This window comes from Harmonia axyridis, chromosome 3 (genome assembly GCF_914767665.1).
Source record: "Harmonia axyridis chromosome 3, icHarAxyr1.1, whole genome shotgun sequence".
In the NCBI taxonomy this organism is placed as follows: Eukaryota; Metazoa; Arthropoda; class Insecta; order Coleoptera; family Coccinellidae; genus Harmonia; species Harmonia axyridis.
Genome location: NC_059503.1, coordinates 56,528,792 through 56,549,553, shown reverse-complemented (window position 1 = coordinate 56,549,553; position 20,762 = coordinate 56,528,792). Strand labels below are relative to the sequence as shown.

Genomic DNA, 20,762 nt, shown 5'->3' with positions numbered 1-20,762 from the left:
ATATGAAAATTTGAACAAACTTGAGTTCATTTATTCCACGAAATCTGATATTTCAATTGAATAAAAACAGAGAGTGTTCCATAAAAAAAAACATTTGTTTTCTCATTGTGCAATTCCAAACAATTTGAGAATGTAGCTCCTGTCAGTTAACAGGATTCGGATTGCTGTGATAATAGCGAACCTCCGATAGCAGATATACTGCAAGAAGAAGCTCTAATGGAGCCTACAGGGAGTGTTGCCGTGAAATTCTAAACTAACAAACTTCAATTGGGTTCTCGGCAAAGAAGGCCATTCAATTTAAACAACCATTTGTTATGAACATCTATATTTCAGTGCTACATTGGCACCTTCCTCCTTCTTTTTAGAGAACCTCACGTGAAACATTTCAAATTATTCCCACAAACAAATCATTTAAAACTTGAGAAGTCGGTGACGCCAACGTTTCAAAAGGTTAATTACTTACATCTAACTGCGGTTCTGTAAAAGACAACAAGAAACATTCATTTCGTCCATAAATCAGCAAAACAAAATCGCTAAAATATTCAAATACTGACATTTCTTTCCTTTACTCAAGAAAACAGAAAACGAAATAAAAACCATGAACAAAAAATATACATCATTGGCATCTGAAGGATTTTTCAATGAATGGTTTCGCTATCTTGGCAGTTGTCGCTTTTGAAGCTGTCATCTTTTGACATTTGACAAGTAAAATCTACGCCATTGCTCAAAATGGAACGATACAAGATACAAGGTTTAACATTGCATTGAAATAGTTGATATTTTGCAGTTACAGACCGCAGAACTAAAGCACTTTCGTTTCGGGTCGTCTTTAAGCATCTTCTCATCCAGCAATATTGACACTTTGAGCTTATTGATGTGAAGAATCGAAACAGTGGGCGTCGTTCAAGAACAATTGAGAATATTGCTGCTGTTGCTGTAGCCTGTACTGTTGACGAAATCCCAGGTTTGTCGATTCCTCGTCGATCTTGGGAATAAGGTAATCCACAAACGAATTTGGAAGATCTTTATGTGGACCATGTTTATTTGCAACTAAACGGTTTCCCAAACAAGCAACGAAACAATCGCAATTTTGCAAGAACAATTTTCTGGTCTTGATCACAATTGGCCACCGAGATCTTGTGATTTAACACCTTTAGACTTTTTTCTCTGGGTCCACGTGAAATAAAAGGTCTGAGACAACGATCTAAAATCGATTCGAGATTTTAAAGATGGAATTCATGAAGTTATCATAGAAATACTGCCATAAATTTGCGAGTTGGTTATAGAAAATTTCATGAAAAAGAAATGGCGCTGCAACCGTAGTCGTGGCAGCCGTTTGGCTGATATCGTTTTTCAACATTATTAGCATATTATCCTCTCTACAATGAGATAAACATCCAATGATTTCTCCCAAAATATACTCATTTGTTTAATATCAATGTAACTTTTTATTGGAAAACCCTCATAATAATGCAGTACCGTAACGCGGTGTTACTTTGCTACGTATTGGTGACTTTACACATGACCGGTATATTTTCACTGAACATTATATTTGTATTAAATCTGACATCGTTGCGACAAAACACGTGCAGAGTTGATTAAGTCGAATGATGGTTGGAATTACACAATTCGAGAAAAGTGTTCAGTCCGTTGTGGAACGGTGTGGTGGACGTTTGAGCTGCGGCGTGATTATCGGCCGTTTCAACAACTGGTATGTACTAAGGGTTACTACCTTAATTTAGTCAGCAATTTCAGATTGATTTTATATGTACAATATGAATTAGTACTTTAAGAATATGTATTCACAATTTTAAATAAACATTATATATTCCTATGCAACGTTATGTGTTTTTTTGTATATCAAGGATACTTTACACATAAATTGGGATTCCACAAATTAATGAATATAAACTTCTTTTTCAGCTTGGTATAATGGGCCGCATTTATAAAAGAAGAGTTGGTAATAGAAATTACGCAAATTATTCTGAAGACACATTAAAAAATGCTGTTGCAGCAATCCGTGCTGGGGCTAGTTACAGGGAAGCTGGAATCCGTTATGGAATTCCATGGAAAACCTTGTGGAACAAGGTCAAAGGAAAACATAAGAACAAAGTGGGTGGACCAACTGCATTAACGGAAGTCGAGGAAAGAGTTTTGGTAGACGTGCTTCTTGCAGCTGGTGAGTTTGGAAGTCCTCTCACTGCATTCGATCTCAGATTACTAGTCAAAAGATATTTTGATCGAAAGGGAACGATCATAAGCAAGTTTCCAAACAACTTGCCAGGCCACGACTGGGTTTTGAATTTTATGGATAGGCACAAAGATAAGCTGTCACAAAGAAGCTGCCAGAACATCAAGACATGTCGTGCAGAGAAAACGGAAGAGGAGATGCAAAATTATTTTGAAAATTTGGAGAGAAGCCTGAGAGATGTTTCACCTACTAATATTTTAAATTTCGATGAAACTAATCTTTCCGATGACCCCGGATCTAAAAAATGTATATTTCGGCAAGATTGAAGAGGTGAACAGGCCAGAATTGGTGGTCAAATTTATGAGAGTGAAACGGGAAAATCTTTTTGTTTTCCCGGACAAAGATGATATTTCCGTACAAAATGAAGACGACATTGTTATGTATCTGAAGCCTCCATCAATGAAGAGGGGCATTTATACGTTCGATGGACTGAATACTACAGAGTACAAATTTTGAATATTTTATGTATACCTATATTTAGAGTTGAGAATGCTTTTTACTTTATCAAGTTAACAAAAATGTTTTATTTACTTTTGTACTTTATTTACGAATATAAATAAATATTTGTACGTTTTGAAGAATTTAGTGAAATATTTTTGAAAAAATATTGAGTTTGTTCAATGAAAAAAAAAATCAATCAGAAAACATATGTAAAAATAACGTGTAAAGTATCCATTCAGACAGTTCGACTTGGAATAATATTTATTTTTATATGTTCTTGTAAATTCACACTACGGACAGGTGACTTCACACAAAAATAAAAAAATAAAAATCTCGTAACTATCATATTTCGTCGACAATATATAGGCTTCCATGTGTAGACAATAGTCTAAAAAAATATATATATCAGACTTCAAATTATCAACTCATTATGAGAGGTAGTTTTACTGATAAAAATGTCAAAATTGTTGCAAAGTAACACCGCCTTACGGTATTTCATATATCTTTAATTGCGACGTTTGGCGTTTGAATGCAGGATCCTTTCCGCGTGGTTACGTGATTTTATGTTTCCAATCACTGTACTGCACCTCCTCTCTTCCGTGGCCTACCCTGTCTGTATTTAAGCCTCTCTGATCGGCCCAAGAGAGTGAAATTCTGTGATTTCCTATTCTATTCCTGCTAAAATTATCTGCTCTTTATACTTTGTTCAGAACAAACAAATTTCCTTTACGTTTTGGGATGGAGGGTAGATCTCTTCGTGGTAAATCATCCTCCTCATCGGCTCAGGTCGATTCTCAACAATTAAAGTCGGCTTCTCTGAGCTCAGATCAGTTTGCTTCACTCATGAGAAAACTGAATGAGATATTTACTGATATTTCCATAATTAAAGCTAATCAACAAATCCTTTAGTCAGATCTTTATGATACTCGAGAAGCACTCGTCTGAAATACTTCGCCACAGCGATACTTTGGCCACCCATTCTCAAACCATTGCAGCATGATTTGGATATTGCCACTTGCTCCTCCAGGATTGATCTCTTGACTGAGAGCCACATGCCCCTCAAAGACGTTGTAGATTCTACTGATCGAAGGCTATCAAGATTTGAAAAGTCTAAGCTCTCCACTAGTACCTGTCCTAATCCAAGCATGCAACCATCCGAACTGCTTGATCGTCTTCGGAGATCCCACAATGTTTTGATCCGTGGTGTACCCGAGACGAATTTCAATGAGGATTCGTCTGTAGTTTTGAGGATTCTTGATTGTGTAGCTCCTGATGCAAACTCGCACCGAATCTCAGTTGCAAGAATAGGCGCCCCTTCTACCGATCGTCCTAGGATTTTAAAAGTTTCATTCACTAACCTAATGATTGCTACTAAGATCCTGAAGAATAACACAATGATTAAAAATAAACCTGATTGCCGAAATTTCAGCATCTCGGACGACAAGACACCTATGCAAATCAAGGAACTTAGCGAGTTACGTGTACAGCTCAACGGCAGAATAAATGCAGGAGAATCTAATATTAACATAAAATATCTATCTGGTACTCCTGTTATCACCAATATAACAGATACCAAACAGCCAAAAAAATAAATTAGCCTGGTAAGTGGTCTATCGTCTATACGAACGCACAGTCTTTGCTGTCCAAATCCCTGAACTGATGGCCTATGTTGGATTTTACTGTCCGGTTTTCATTCTTGTGGCTTAATCCTGGCTTCACCCTTGAATCCCCAGTGAATCTTCAACACCCTGGCATTCAAGTGAAAGTGTGTAATTTTATTGTGATATTTTTTTTTCTCTACAGATAATCTTTGTTATTTTTCGCTTTTCAAGCACTTTACCTTGTTCTTTTCTTTAAAAATTTTTTTTTCTGTGAGTTTATAGGCTTTGAACTTTAATCGATGTTTAATAATAATAATAATAATGTTCTCAATATTGTTTTTCCTGATGTATGTGTTCGTTGTTTAAGTGACCAAGGAAGGTTTGTGCAGCTACAAAGAGAGGTAATTGTTCCAAGAAGTAAGGTATCATATAATGGTGCTTCCTACGTGGGCCCCACTTTTTTTATTTTCTTGTGAATATCTTCTACTGCGGTTCCATTGTTTTGATGATTGGATTTAATATTCTTATTGTTTTTATTGATGTTAATTGTTTTGTGAAAACGGTAGCTCTGTAAGAAATGTATTTTGCACAATACGCGATGTTTATGCTCGACACAATCGTCCAATTGAGCCACAAATTGATAATATTTTCCAAGAGAGTGGGCAGTAGACGATCGAGAAAGATGTCAATAGGTATGTGAATATCTCAAACGCTGAAAACTAGTTCATAATGACACTTATATTTATTGAACTGTATTTATTTCGACAGATTAAAAACCGGAGTCGAGATATTTTGTGAAGAACTCTCTCTTTAACATGTTTTTCAGAAGATGAAGTTATGTTTGTATCTTAGTATTTGTGGTTCAAAACAGGGATTGAAGAGATCAACATATTAACTTTGTTTATCTGATTCCGCATTGAATCTTCATTGTTCCTCTTTATTTCATTCACAAATCATGAAAATATGTCTAAAACACGTTTTCCGATGAATAATCCCTCTTTGCTCCTTAGCAGTAGGTACCTATAATATTTTTCATATAGGCATATCTTTTAATTTTTGCGGTAGTATAAACTTTCGGTTATTGTAGTTATAAGCAGCAGATTCAATATAAATTTACGTGGAGTATTTTTATATTCTAGACCTGATTTGCTTGAAGCATCCATTTTTGTTTGTTTCAACGATGGATATTGAATCATGTAATACAAAAATAAATATGACGTTTTGAAGACTGAAGGAGCTACATTTTATTCTCTACGTTATCGTAATAATTTCGTAATATTCATTATATTACATGTAATGGAATCAAAATCAGTCGAAACGCTTACGACACTAGATGTTGCAGCATTATTTTTTCATATCAAGTGGTGGATTACTGACTAACATGTTGTAATCAAATTCGTAATAAGAAGAGCAATATTTTATTGCACTCTTGGAGAGAAGCAGTTCCATCTAATCAATATTGTGGAAGAAACGTGAAATCCTCAGAAATAAACGATAGGTAGATAGAAATATCACAAATATCATATCAGTTCCAATTCAGTTTACAATAATTTCTGGTAGATTTTCTTCAAAATTCATTTCTGGTACCCATATAAGTATTTTTGAGAACTATAAGTGTTATCAACCTATTCTCGATGATAGTTTTCATTTAGCTTTTGTGTTATTATCTTTCATGTCTACCTACTATTTGCATTACGAGTCATAAATCTTTATTTTTACAATGGTTTCAGCAACCTTTTGTCATTAAATTTTTTTAATTATTTAAGTAGAACATTGATCAGGTACCTACTCTTATTCAAAATATTAACTTTCTTCGATGTTTGAGATCAAATTGTAGGTAAAACATAATTCGAATCCTGATTAAAATGCCAAATCCCTACTCGTTTGTTTAAACAATAACAAGGCGTCCCAAAAATGCGAGCTTAGGCAACCCTTGAATACACAAAATGACGAATTGTAATCCCGGAAGAGCACATCATCTCATTCACCCGTGGGGGGTTGAAACCAGTGGTCCAGGCAAATAATTCCAACAATAACATCCCCTAAAATCTCATGGTTTTTCCGAAACTATCAAAGTAAAATCGGAAAAAATTATACAGTATGTAAACATTACCACGTGATCCATTTTGCCCGAAAATCATGTTGGAAAATTACCAATTCAAAGAAATATCCGTAAAAATACCTCAAATTTAATTGAACAACTGCGGCAACCTTCACTTGGTCGACTGTTAACAACTCACGATCAATACGAGGAAACAAGAATAGAGCCTTGCGCAGTGAAAGTCTAACAGGATCGCAGCAGGCTTCGCATCAACTTGTTTGGGTGTACGAATTAACAATGAATTTCTCACGTTATAGTCTCCTGGTTTTGGTCTGAAAAAAAATACGAATAACTTGCCCGATAAGGTCGAATTTCATGGCTGAGATGGTCGTTTGCAGCGTGAGGATAACTTGTTTTCAAGGATGAAGAACATTGGCTTTGAGGAGTGACTACTGGAATCGCTAATATAGCTGCTAACTCGATTTGAATATTTTATGAGGTATCAGCAGTCGCTACAGTGGGATTATTGATAATCTTAGGTGTCGATATTTAAATTTTTACATAAGGCAGTAAATCGAGACGATTGTTTCTTCAGATAAGAAGAAGTCTTGGCATTTAACAGACGAATATCAAGCCATTTCTATTCATACCGTTATGATCAAGATTTTCTCAGTGGATTTATGTTGAATTTCATTACTAGCAGATAAATATTCTTTTGTGATAGAGCGATACAAAAATTTATTAACTTCAAACTACAAAGCATGTGCAGATGTACTCTCAGTATTAGCAGAGGAAATGTATAAACAAGGCAACATACATTTCAACGTATTCTAAAAGAGCACAGATAAAACCGAGGATAAAACCTCAGCAAAAACTCTGTCTCCCCGTGTAAATGTAGTGACAAGTTTGAGAATTTGTTCACAGAATAACCTGACATATTTATATTGAAGGGCTTCCTCTTCATCCAAACAAAATCCTCTCCATCCTTTCTCTTTACCAATGGTTGACGATCATTAAATCTGAAAACAAAGAAGCAAAGAACCAGAAAGGAGTAATAAATGTTAGTTTCCATTATATTGATTTGAAGTTAGCCCCCCATTCTAAAAAAGAATCTGAAACTGAATGGGTAGCTTGGTAACCACCATGAAATTTATGATAGAATGCCATTTGAAGAGCATACTATTGCAACGACCTTGATCAGCTCTTCTTCTCCTTCTTCTTAATGTGCTCTAAGTTGATTTAAAATACACCAAATTCTAGACGATTGAAACCTGAAACTTTATCTGAAGGATCAACGATTAGACTTTTGTTGAAAACATTACAAAAACTCCATTCCGAAAGCCAAATTTCCTTGTCACTTTCATTAGATTGATTGCGTGACTTTGATCAGGCAGTTGTAGTATATCGGAGATAAGAAACAATTGGAAGTTCGGGTAGAAATGAAATTTTTCCCAATATTTCTTGAGTGAGACCAGTCAAGGATATGAGGCAAAAGTATATGTGATAGCACTGGTAACCAATGTAATTGGTATTCAGTTAGGCTGAAGGACCTCAGGTTGATGGCCATCAATAAACTTTTCTCTCTTTTTCTCAGTATTTAGCATCAGAAAAAACCATGGCCAAGGCTGCCGAACGAAGAGTGCTGGCATCTGCATCCAATGAAGAACTAGCTAATTTTTGACTTCCCCGCATTCAATCGTAAATTTTCCAAGTGAACCTAGAAATTCAAAGAAGAATCAAGTTTTACTCCAAGATATTTGGTAGTATTATTATGATTCAAGACGGAATTATTGAAATTTGCTTCCAATTTTCTATATTTTCGTTGATTATTCAAATGAAAACAGAAAACTTCTGTTTTATTCGGATTAGGGCATGACCGCCACTCAAGGAGATAATTTTCCATTATTTATAGATCTTCATTTAAAATATTGTCAATAATTCCGAAATCCAGTATGACGAAACATAAGAGCAATATCATCGGCAGAGATGAATAAACAGATAACAGATAACTGGGCTGCCATACAAGTATAAATTGAAAAATATGGGAGACAAAACCGATCCCTGCGGAAGTCCATTATTGAACGTTTTGAAACTACTAGCAGATATAATCGCTTTTACGATGTTTTTGATATTTCAGTAAGAAAACATTGGTTTATTGCCCTGAAAGCAACCACCAGAGATCACTCATTTTCCATAGAATTTGTGTTAGTAATTGGTAAATATGGAATATGTATAGTAAAGGGTGTTTTTTCGAGGTATATAACTTTAAATTGGTATTATTGTTCAAGATGGCAACTGATTTGAAAGCTGTCAAATGATTTATTCTCAGTTTGGTTTGGCAATTCATCATGAATAGACTTACGACTGAACAACGCTTGCAAATAGGGCAATTTTATTTCGAAAATAATGGTTCTGTTCAGAATACGTATCGCGCACTACGTCCATTTCATCGTCGACAAAATAGTCCATCAGAGCAGTTAATTCGATTAACCATGGAACGTTTTCGCACCACGTTTACTCTTATTGATAACTCGCATCCCCAGAGACGCCGTACGGTGCGTACAGAAAAAGCTATTGCTGCGGTAGAGCGTAGCATTGAGGAAGACCCGAATGAATTTATCCGCCATCGAGCACAGGAATTGGATCTGTGTCCATCCACTTTATGGAAGATTTTGCGGAAGGTTCTTGGTTTGCGTTTTTACAACTCGTGCAAGAATTGAAGCCAAACGATCATCAAGTAAGGCATAGATTCGTCGAATGGGCCCAAAATGAGATTGCCGTTGTTCCCGAATTTTGTTTAGCGATGAAGCGCATTTCTGCTTGAATGGCTACGACAACAAACAAAACTGCCGCATTTGGAGTTAAGCTTATCCTCAAGTGTATGTCGAAACACCGTTAAATCCAGAAAAACTGACTGTTTGGTGCGCTTTATGGGCTGGTGGAATCATTGGTCCGTACTTCTTTAAAAACGATGATGGCCAGAACGGTACAGTCAATGGTGATCGGTATAGAGCTATGATTACTAACTTTTTCATTCCTGAATTGAACAACCATGATGTCCAGGAGCTGTGGTTCCAACAAGACGGCGCAACATGTCAGACAGCTCGTGCCACAATCGAATTATTGAAAGACACGTTTGGTGACCGCCTAATTTCACGTTTTGGACCTGTGAATTGGCCTCCAAGATCTTGTGATTTAACACCGCTAGACTACTTTCTGTGGGGCTATGTAAAGTCATTGGTCTATGCGGATAAGCCACAAACCCTTGACCACAAATTTTGGAAAAAGTCATCGAAAATTGGTCGTCCAGATTGGACTACATCCGAGCCAGCCGTGGCGGTCATATGCCAGAAATCATATTTAAAATGTAAGGCCACAAGATTATCTTGCGGATAAATGAAATTCATGTCAATCGAATAATACATCGTTGTTTTATTGCAATTTAAAGTTCTATAGCTCTAACAAAAACACCCTTTATAAAGGCAAGTTCTAAGTATTATATTGAATTGAATATTTGATCGATGTTCTAAATCAAAGTGTGTTTTATTTGCGTCTTTTTTCGGAAACGCAAAATGGATCACCCATTTTTTCATACTCCACATGCAGATTTGAATTTTGCCGTGAATTAAAGGCTTCTCTGAAGGAAATCGACTTTCTCAAGACAAATATGCTATGTGATCAAAATTCGTTGTATATCACCAATAGGGTTAAACACTTTGATTTTTATTCCATTATTTTAGAGTTTTCATTGTTCGATTTCTGATTATTTATATTTTATCCTATCTAAATTAAATTATTCCATATATTATCAGCTTTTATTATTTGAATGTCATTCAGAATATAACCTATCTGCGTACCTCAAAAATACGCCTCAGAAAAAATGGCGTAAATACCAGAAAGGAAATTGAATAATGTCAACTCATGTAAGTTGTCAACTCATAATTATTGCTCAATTAACATAATTGTCATTAGAGTATAACGTTGAAGTCGGCTTCGGAATACTAATTGATGTAATTAGCATCTGTAAATTTATTAATATTTATACATTCTTGTTCGAATTAACATTTACCTACTCTCGCACCAGACTGAGTGGCAACGACAATCTCAATTTAGAATAAATCAACATCAGGAACGTGCTTGAAAAACTACAAAAAGATCTTTGTTTTTCCTTTTACAGTTTTCTGTTTTGGCATTCATGAAGATTCCGCCTCTCTCTTTCCGCTTTCCTGTTTTAGCAGTATTGAAAATCCGAATGTCAATGAGGTCTTATTGTAGTCATCCTCATGGAATATTGAAATTACTATTGTCTAGAAGTAATCGGGGTAGGCTCAATGAAAAATTTTCGTAACGTCATCCGTATTCAAGATAATGGGCGTTGAAGAAAATAGTGATTTACGTAACAAGTCCGGAAAATAGGGTTTTTTTGGACTCACAGACTTCCAGGACTTTCCAGGAATTTTGTCTATTCGTCCAAAAAAACCCTATTTTCCGGACTTGTTACGTAAATTACTATTACGTAAATTACTATTACGTAACAAGTCCGGAAAATAGGGTTTTTTTGGACGAATAGACTTCCAGTGAGTCTGTGAGTCCAAAAAAAACATTTTCGGGCGTGTTGCGTACAATATTTTTTCGGCAACCATGTAAAATAACACTATCGCTGCTGCTTTCCATATTTTATTGCGATTGCGATCAAAAAACATGCAAATTTTTGTCAACTAATTTCATATGAACTGTCAGCCGTTATCTCGGTTGCTATGGATTCTATGATTCTTTTCCGGCCTAGTCCGGGAAGTACGTACTTTCCGGACTAGGCCGGGAAATGCTACTTTCTCAGATAAGAAGCGCCCGGGAAGTGAGCACTTCCCGGACGGTTGCCGAAAAAATATTTTTCCATTTTTTTTAGTATTGTAATGAAATTTCATACAAAAATATTTCGGAAGCTAATACTTCCCACGATATTTTCTATCTATCTTCTCTCATTGAAGGCGCTAGTTAAACGGTTTATACTAAGCAGCATTTAACATAACATTTTTAAGGCCTTATTTATTAATCAGAATATCAAGAGAACTAAAACATTATTCAGTTTTACGCTTCAGCAAAGCTCCGATCCATTGGCCTCCTCTGTCATGCGATTTTAATCCTTTGGACTACATAGTTTGGTCGTATTTCAAGGAAAAAGTCTATGCTAACTCTGGTAAATTCACGCCAAGAATTAGAAGACAGAATTCAACGTCACTTTAATGACCTCATAGCTAATTCCCAACCGTTTAGAAGATGAATGGATAGAATAGAAAAAAGATAGACTTGTGTATTTTATGCTTTTAGTCTTTTATTTTAATCTTTTTGTTTAATTAATACCTTTATTATTACTTTATCTTCATACCATCATCGGTTATCACTTAATAATAAAATCTTCAATACTACTATGAGAGTCAGATATAAAAACAAATTCATGGGCTGTATTAGCTTCCAAAATATATTCGTATAAAATTTCATTACAATTTTGCCAAAATCGTTAATTATGTGTAATTTTTTTTCCTTCAATGCCCTTTATCTCGAATACTGATGGTGTTACGAGAATCTTTTATTGAGCAAACCCTCAGAGTAATAAACATAGATAGAGGGAGCATATGTCATTTTCAGTAAGCAAATTTTGTTCCCAATATGAACTATTAAGTTTGACATGAAGCGCGCGGAAATGAAAACATATCAGTGATACGATATTTCAATCAATTTGCGAGTTTCTCCACGAAGAACACGCTTCTTAAGTCCTATAGTGGATCAACATTTCATATCAATTCAAAATATATTGAAATAAAACCTAAATATACTGCTCCACAAGAGTTAGGGATATCGTATTCAATCGTTTTGACAAGTCGATCCAATAAAAATCAGTATGTGACATTTTGTCAATCTGGTCGCCTTTTTTCAGAAGTTTGGTTCTTTGCATATGCTCCATGAATTTTCTTATTTTGAAATGGAGTCAGTTCATCAACGTCTTCGATTTGAAACGAGTTTTCTGAAAATGCCAAGACTTAAATTAACAAACGCTGAGGCTAATAGGGCTATCGGAATGCTACAGGGTTGGCCTAACTCAGGTTGTTCTGGCGGAAAGGCTCCAAGTCAGCTAAAGTGTGATATCTCGACTTTGGAATAGGTTCAGGGAGACAGGTTCCGTGTTGGAAAGACCAAGGCTTGGTGGGCGACGAAAAACAACACCTGTCCAGGATCGTTTCATCACCGTTTCGGCGAGAAGAAACCCTACATCTGCGTGTAGAATGCTACGGAATACTCTTCAAAATGCAGATGGGGTCCAAGTTTCCATCGAAAACATCAGACGAAGTTTGAGAGAGGTGAATATAGGTTCTAGACGTCCATTAAGAGGAGTTCCATTAACACGTGACCATAAGCGTCAAAGACTGGAATGGGCAAGGCAACATATCAATTGGAACGATCATTGGTGTAGTGTCCTTTTCACTGATGAATCCAGATATGGACGATTTTCAGATTCTCGAAGAATAAGGGTATGGACAATCCCACGCATACCCCGTAATGGTCACTATGTCCAAGAAGTCCATCCATTCCACTATAGGGAGCATGTCATTGACAATGTTGTGCCAAATTTTCACGGTGCTATTGGTGAAACTTTTCAATTTCTATACGATAACGCTAGATCGCACCGTGCAGCCATGGTTGAGAATGCGCGCGAGGAGCTTGGTATTCCACATTTATCAATACCTCCGCACTCACCAGATTTTAATTGCATAGAACATGCATGGGATATGCTCCAAAGAAGATTATATAATCATCAACCTACCCCAGAATCCTTAAACGATCTTAGAGAGCTTCTGCCCCGTTTATGGAACCAAATTCCTCAAGAAATGTTCAACAACCTCGTGTGTAGTATGCAAACAAGATGTCAAGCTGTTATCGATGCCCGTGAAGGCAATACATTGTATTGATGTCTTACAATGCTTGAATTCTCTGAGAATAAAATTTCGTTATTTTACTCGATTTTTCTTAACCACCCTATAGACGCTGCAGACCTACAGGCTAAAATGAATTTCATTTTCTGCAACTTGAAATCATATCAATATGAATTTTCGTCACAAAAATCTCATTCAAACTATTTTTTTTTTGCAATTTAAGTCAATATTCCTAACTCATGTGGAGTTGTATATATCGGAAATTCAGAAAACAAACTTCAAGCGCGCCAGACGTGAAACAACGGAGAGCAATAGTTGCCAAACCTTGGATTTCAACAGGTAGATACAGAAGATAATAAATATTCTGCGCAGGCGCGGATCCAGGTCCCACTTTTGGGGGGGGGGGAACTTTTAGATACTCAAGAGCCAAAAGATACTGGAATTTTGGAGAATGATAAATTGAGTAGCTCCCAATAAAAACACCATTGGCAAAAATATTTAAGAACTGCATTCATAGAAAAATAGTGATTATTTGAGCCTTAGTATGTCAAATTCTAGGAGGGCCGGCAAAATTTAAGAGGTGCCCGGGTCATTTGGTGGAGGAACGTTCCCCCAGTTCCCCCTGGATCCGCGCCTGATTCTGCGTACTATAAATTCGACAATTAGGAAAAATATCGGATTCCAAATTTGCATATTCAATTGAGAATACTGAAATAACTATATTTCATTCAATATAATATACATTCATAATGATTTAGTAAAATTGTGAATTTGAAAATATATCACAATCCGACAACGAACTCTAACCATGTTGTGGACATGTAGAATTTGCGTATACTCCCTCTATCTATGATTATTACTCATGAGCAAACCCCAATTATTTGGCAATTTCCTACCTATCCTAGTGATGGGGTCACCTCTTTTTGAAACACACTGTATATGTGATCTTCAAGGGTGGAAGAATGAAAGTGCTTTAGCGGACTTCACTTCCCTGCCTGATTGTTTTCATTGCCTTCATTGAAAATTAACGCTATTTTTTCGATCTGAGTTTCTTACAACATAGCGGATTGGTTTGGTTTCTAATAAAAAGAAAATCAGATCATCATGATAATCTGGGTTCGAGAATGAAAATCAATTCAATTTAAAAAAAGTTTTCATTAAAAACGTTATGATCTGACTCATTTTCTGAAACATGTTAGTTCTTGACCTTGACAGATACGGTAAAATCTGTTGATTTCCGGCATCAAAGTCGTCACGACGGAAAATCACATATTTGCCCAGTTGGCGCGCTCCTACTTCGGCAATTTAGTTGAAATACTACTTCCGTCGCATACACATGTCAACACGATTGTCCTTGTCTGATAATTTATCGCGGGGTTACGTCATAAATGAGGATTTTATGAACCGCTTATCAGCTTTACTTGTTAAGCTTAGTTCAACTTATTTTGAAAGAACATTTTGATATTACTTGTGCTTCCGAGTCTACCGAAAGAGAACATTGTTAGTGTGTTAGTCTGTGTTCGCGGATCATTTTAACAGTATTTACTTATACAATTATTATTATGCAATTTTATCGAAATTCGGCAGGCTGGGCCGGGGATTGTACCATAAAAAATTATTTTTTTTTTCAGATAATAATCCTTTATAATAAGCCTTTATTTCCAACAGGTATTGGTACCCAATTACAGGAAATCAAAAACAACAATCAATATAAAATTAATACTAATTTAAAAAGAAAAAAAAATCAATGCTATATCATGAACATAATCCAATAAAACCATGAAAATTAAGAGATAAACACCCCAACAGACAATTTTCAGGCCCCGGAAAAGAAAAACAAAATACAAGAAAGAAATGGAAATCAAATGCAATATAATGTCATGCGTGTTCATCTTAACTTCAGAAGTTTTCATTCAAATACAAATTACATATATAATCCATAGATTGAGAATGCAGATCACATCTATCTGCTATAGAATTAACAACGGAATGAGCAAATCTTAGTGGTGGCTGCAAAAGCAAATTAGTTCTTGGTATACTTATGTAAAAAAAAATCTGGTTCTAGCATTTGGGCGAGGTACGAAAAAATCTAGCTTACTCAGCAACTCAACGCAGTCAATTCTACCACCCAGAAGACCATGAAGGAATTTTATGGCATGCCAACCTCTTCTGTATTCGAGGCTTTTCGAATTAAATCTTGATAATAAGATACTATGATCGTATCCCCTAGGTGGGTACAGTCCATCCTCACGATATGAAAGCCATTTCAAAAAACTTCTTTGTACAGTCTCTAGATGGTGAGCATGACAGTTATAGATTGGGCGCAAAATTAGGCAACCATACTCGAGCTTACTTCTGACCAACGCGTTGAATAAGTGAATTATTGTTGACGAATTCTCAAACAATCTCGCGTTTCGTACAATGAAACCATATATTCTACATGCCGATAAAGTCAGCTGAGTAATATGTGGTATGAAAGAAAACCTTTGATCAAATACCAAACCCAGGTCCTTGATTTCAGTAAGCCGAGAGAGATTTATACCTCTAATGTTGTAATCAAATAGATGCATTTCCTTCCTCCGTGTGTAAGACACTACGCTACATTTCGATACATTCAAATGAAATTTATTGCTGTTACACCACCTATTTACAACATCTATGTCTTCCTGCAAACTCAAACAGTCATCAGCAGATGAAATTTCCGCAAAAATTTTAAAATCATCCGCATAAGCTAACTTCAAATTTTTTATTATCTGTAGAAGATCATTAATAAACAAGATAAATAATAGCGGTCCCAGGTTAGACCCCTGAGGTACTCCCGAAGTAACGGTAATCTCTCTAGATCTATGATCAGATGAAGGATAAGCGTTGAGTATATTAGGCAAAGATGGAATTCCTTGGATCCATTCATGGTTTTACTGAAGAGATGCTTCTTCTTCTACTTCAACAGTCTCTTTGCATTCACTGCTGGACATAGGCCTCCAATTTGAGCCCAACAAGCGAGAATGAATGAATGAATGAATGAATAGGCCTCCAATTGATACGATCTTGAGCCAGCTGGTGCCAACCTCGTCCGACCCTTGCTTTGAAGAGATATTGATGAAAATTTGTATGGATAATCGGATGGAGTTGTAAATGACTTTATTAAGATTTTAGCTCTTTCGAATGTACCTTTCACTGTACATATGGTGTCCATTTTGCATTTTGCGAAAATCAGAACTCAATAGGAGATAAGATTGTGGAGAGCTAGAACTAGAATATTCTTTGTTAAGCTTTTTATGTGAACGAAATCTCGTTTTCGGCGTAGACTGAAGAAGACTCAAAATACGCATATATATTCAATGGAATGGAAATATACAACAAACTTCCACAATCCCTAACATCACTGGATTATAAAACATTCAAGCGGAAAGCTGAAGCCATTCTCACTAAATGTGCATTTTATTCAATGGATGAATTTATGAGGTACCAGTTCTAGTCATTATCTTTCTGTGTTTCAGTTCGTACCTATGTGTAATAGTTTGTTTTATAATTGGTTGTTGTAAATTTTAGAAGTATTTATTTATTAGCTATTGTCTGATTCATACATTTTTTTCATATTATGATGTAGATTTATCATACAATTCTTTGACACTCCTTGTAAAATTTTGGGGGGATCTAATAGATTAGTATTATTATTATTATTATGTACACCAAAATATTTGCGAAAAAAAACAAGAAATATGTTTTAAGGCTCCCACAAACCTACACGGCAAATGCGAATATTCGTACCGCATCTGAGCCAGGATCCTACTGATTGATTCATAGGGAACAGCTCTTTTGGTGTTTAGGTTTTTTGAGCTGATCCTATATCAATTTGATTTCCAGAATTCAAATAACGTATTAATTTTTACCTAAGAGCTCAAATTTTTGAGATATACAATTTTAGAGAAATGTTAGTCGAACTTTTACAAACCAAAAATAACATTGAGAAATCAAATAGTAACTAAATACTTCGAAAGCTTCTTTCCGCGACATTCTTGAATGTTTTTTTAAACAATCCGTTTTTAATCTCCAGCAGTAATCTGCCATCATGTGCATGTCCATAATTTCAATATCTTGGTGAAATCTTTCACCTTGTTCCTCACTTATGTCTCCTGAATTTTCTGGAAAGCGGTCTAAGTGGTTGTGTAAATAGTGTATTTTAATACTCATATTGCACCCTAAGAATATGAAACTATTAAGCTATTAATAATAATAATAATGACAATGTCCAAGCTTCTCGTTCAACTTGATTAATTGAATTTATGAAGGCAGGATCCATCATAAATTGTCTTATTTGTGAAGGGCCGTCAAAAATCCCTTCTTTGAGTTTCTCTGTACTCAACTGATGCATTTTCACCCCTATATATGTAAAACATGACCTATTCTTATCAAGAGCCTTTACTTCATTAAGCCCAACTTTATATAGAAGTCTGCTTTTTTCTCTTTCTTACCCAAGAATTAAAGAGTCAGTTCAGGTACCTGATAGGCAATGGTTCCACTATTTATAGATTTACCTAGACTTAACTCAATTACAGACCAAAAATAAAACCTATTACAAATATACTCAATAAGTCCTAATTGCTTGATATTTCTCTCGAGATTTTTGGTTCATATTCCAGTTGTTGAGGTGATAATCGGAATAGTTCTCGTTGATATCATTCCCCACTGACTCTTTATTTGAAATTCGAGGTCTCTATATTTTTGAAATTTTTCCGACCTCTTTTTGTATTGCTATCGTATTGCTACGTCGATGAGTGATGCTGTCTTTGGATGTTTATCGACTAGTAGTAATCTGGTCTGTTGTGAAGGACTGTTTTATAAGTCAAAACTGTACGATCCCACTACAGTTTATAGCGTTCGTTTTCCAGGATGGTTTCGGTTGGTACTAGTAGTATGGCACTTTTTCAGGATGAATTAGTCCTAATATGGTTGCCAATTCTTGGTGTAGTATATTTCCTACTGCATCGTGTCTCTCTTTACCTTCATTCCCTGAAAACATTTGATATTCTCCCGTGATATGTTGGATTGTCTCATTCGTTGGACACCCATAACGGCATCGATCGTCAGTAATAGTTCGATACTTCATGATATGCTTGTAATTTTTTGTTGAGATCACTTGACCTTGGATGGCCAAAAGAAAACCTTCCGTTTCTGGGTACTTTGCACCAGATATGAGCAAATAGTTCGACGCTTCAATGTCGATGATGCTGGTTCACCTCGTTGAAATGTCATCCATGTAGGGGCTTTTCTCTCCATCTTTGCAGTTTTTCTTGGATTGTCAGGTGGTTGTATGACAATTGCTCCTTGTGCAGTTGTGAAGGTGTTGATTCGTCTGCTTCACACAGTATTTTATAGACCTCTGACGTGCCTGATTTGTTTTTGAAGTATGTGCGTATGCATTCTATTTGCCTATGGGCAAGTTCCATGATGATTAGCAGACCTCCCTTATTCCTCGGCAGTTTCGTCCTCTCAATGTTACTTTTCGGATGGTGCTTGTGTGCTTTTGTCATTAAGGTTCTCATTTTGCGTTGCACGTTTTTTATATCTGTTTTACTCCATGGAATTACATCGAAAGAGTGTGTTAGCAATGAATATGCATGTATTGATAGCTCTCGTCATGTTCTTACTGTTAAGGTTTGTTTTTAAAATTTTGTTGATTCTCCTAATAAACTCAGTTGTTAAGTCTTCTTTCATTAATTGATGGTTTACTCGTCAGATTTGTTTCATTCCTAGGTATTTATAAAGATCGTCCGATTTCATTGTTTCTGTCTTCTGTCTTTTGGAAATATTTCCTACCAGTTTGACCATAATTTGCAGTCTATTCCCAATGGATATGCTCTCTCGCAAAATCCAAACGCGCCCTTCGATGGGCTGGGCTGGGGTAAGAGCTGGGCCTCCTGTCGCGACACGAGGCCTTAAATCATATTCTCTGAGGCGATTTCTTATTGTCTGAGTGCTAATTTGCACCCCATGAGTTTGCTCAAGCTGATTTTGAGGCGAGCGGTTGCAAACCGTTGTCTCAACGAAGAAACTCTCAAGTAACGTTCTTGAATGGCAGTTGTTACCCGTGGTCTACCCTGTCCTGGTCTTCGGACATTCATACCTGTCTCCCTGAATCGCTGCAACATTCTGGACACACTTGTATGGGAAACTTCAAACCTTTCTGCAATTCTTGTGTATGTCCACCCTTCTTCTCGCAAAACTACTGCTTGGGCGCATTCCTCTTGGGTCAAATTGCATGTTTCGCGTTGCATAGCGATCGAGTGTAGAAAATCAAACGAAAGAAAAACTATTGATCACTAGAATTGATCGAGAACAACTGATTTCAGAATGGAGCCAATACATTCAAAATCTGATAATCTCATTTTTTTTTTATTCCTGCTGGGAAAAAACATCAGTATTGAAGAAAAACGTTGAAAGTGGATAACATATGCATGCATAATTCTGATAAAAATAATTATCATTGAGAACACCTTCAGTTGTAGAATGAATTTGAGATTTCCATAATGTGCGTTAATTTTTTTGCGCAGTGTATGTCATAAAAAGATTTCTGTGTTTTTGAAGGCTTGGTTGGTTGGTTACTAGTGCATTCTTGGAACATCCTTTCTGTTGTGCTGTCATTATATTATTTGTCTCGCAATGTTTGTAGATACGAGATGCTTAACATGATGTGATGATTTTATATATTGACTTTCATGTAGGGGCTTCTCTCTTCATCTTTGCGATAGTAGTTAAGCTCATGCTTTCATTTTCAAAGGGAAATCTTCTTCTTACTCTTTTTTCTTAAGACGTAGTCTTGTTTCTTCTACTATTCAGCCTCTTGGGAAGCAGATGTCCAGCTTTCGTGCCATCTTTTGGAAGTTCGGCCTGGAGGTTTCTTTGAATTCGGTCGTCCATCCTTTGCCCATCTTCCATCATTCTGTCGGAGTGGTCTCTCCGATATCGTCGTCTAGCTCTTGTGAATCTTATTATGTCTTGAATTTTCAGGTCTTCGCTAATAGCTTCGCTTCTTATTTGATCTCTTAAGCTTACCCCTTTAATAGTTCTCAATATTATCATTTCTGCTGCCCTCATCGTATTCTTCGTTTTTGTTGAGTCCGCTCGAGTTTCTACTGCGTATGTAAGTATAGGTCTTACAACTGTTTTGTATATACGGACTTTACTATCGGCGGACATGTATTTGTTTTTCCATATGAGGTCCTTCAGATAGCCAGAGATTCTTGAGGCTATATTCACTTGGGTACGTTCTTCTTGTTGTGAGTTTTTGTCGAAGGATAATCGTTCTCCTCAATGCTTTATCGAGGAAAACAACGTCTGGGTAAGTTAGGCCTCATTACCCTCAGCACACATAAAATACAGATGACGCAGGGTTACCAAACGAGAAAAACAACTAACCGCAACGTCTCGGAATGCCATCAAGGCTAAGCCAGAAACAGGAGGAGCGCGATAAATAAAATCCACCGGTCCGTCACAAA

The 20,762-nt window shown here is 36.2% G+C and overlaps 2 protein-coding genes across 2 annotated transcripts; one reads left to right on the top strand and one right to left on the bottom strand.

Annotated features, from left to right (window-relative positions):
• The first annotated feature begins 1,476 nt into the window (after positions 1-1,476).
• LOC123675694 lies at positions 1,477-2,801 on the top strand. The gene is made up of 2 exons (XM_045611153.1): positions 1,477-1,711; positions 1,924-2,801. Exon 2 carries the CDS (start codon positions 1,933-1,935, stop codon positions 2,515-2,517), a length of 585 nt encoding a protein of 194 aa, XP_045467109.1. The 5' UTR covers positions 1,477-1,711; positions 1,924-1,932; the 3' UTR covers positions 2,518-2,801.
• A 17,269-nt stretch (positions 2,802-20,070) lies between these two features.
• LOC123675480 lies at positions 20,071-20,463 on the bottom strand. Its single transcript, XM_045610838.1, has one exon. It carries the CDS (start codon positions 20,461-20,463, stop codon positions 20,071-20,073), a length of 393 nt encoding a protein of 130 aa, XP_045466794.1.
• Positions 20,464-20,762: the final 299 nt, after the last annotated feature.

Coding starts and splice junctions, on each gene's coding strand:
- LOC123675694 (XM_045611153.1), top strand. CDS start 1,933: ATGGGCCGCATTTATAAAAGAAGAGTTGGTAATAGAAATTACGCAAAT.
- LOC123675480 (XM_045610838.1), bottom strand. CDS start 20,463: ATGTCCGCCGATAGTAAAGTCCGTATATACAAAACAGTTGTAAGACCT.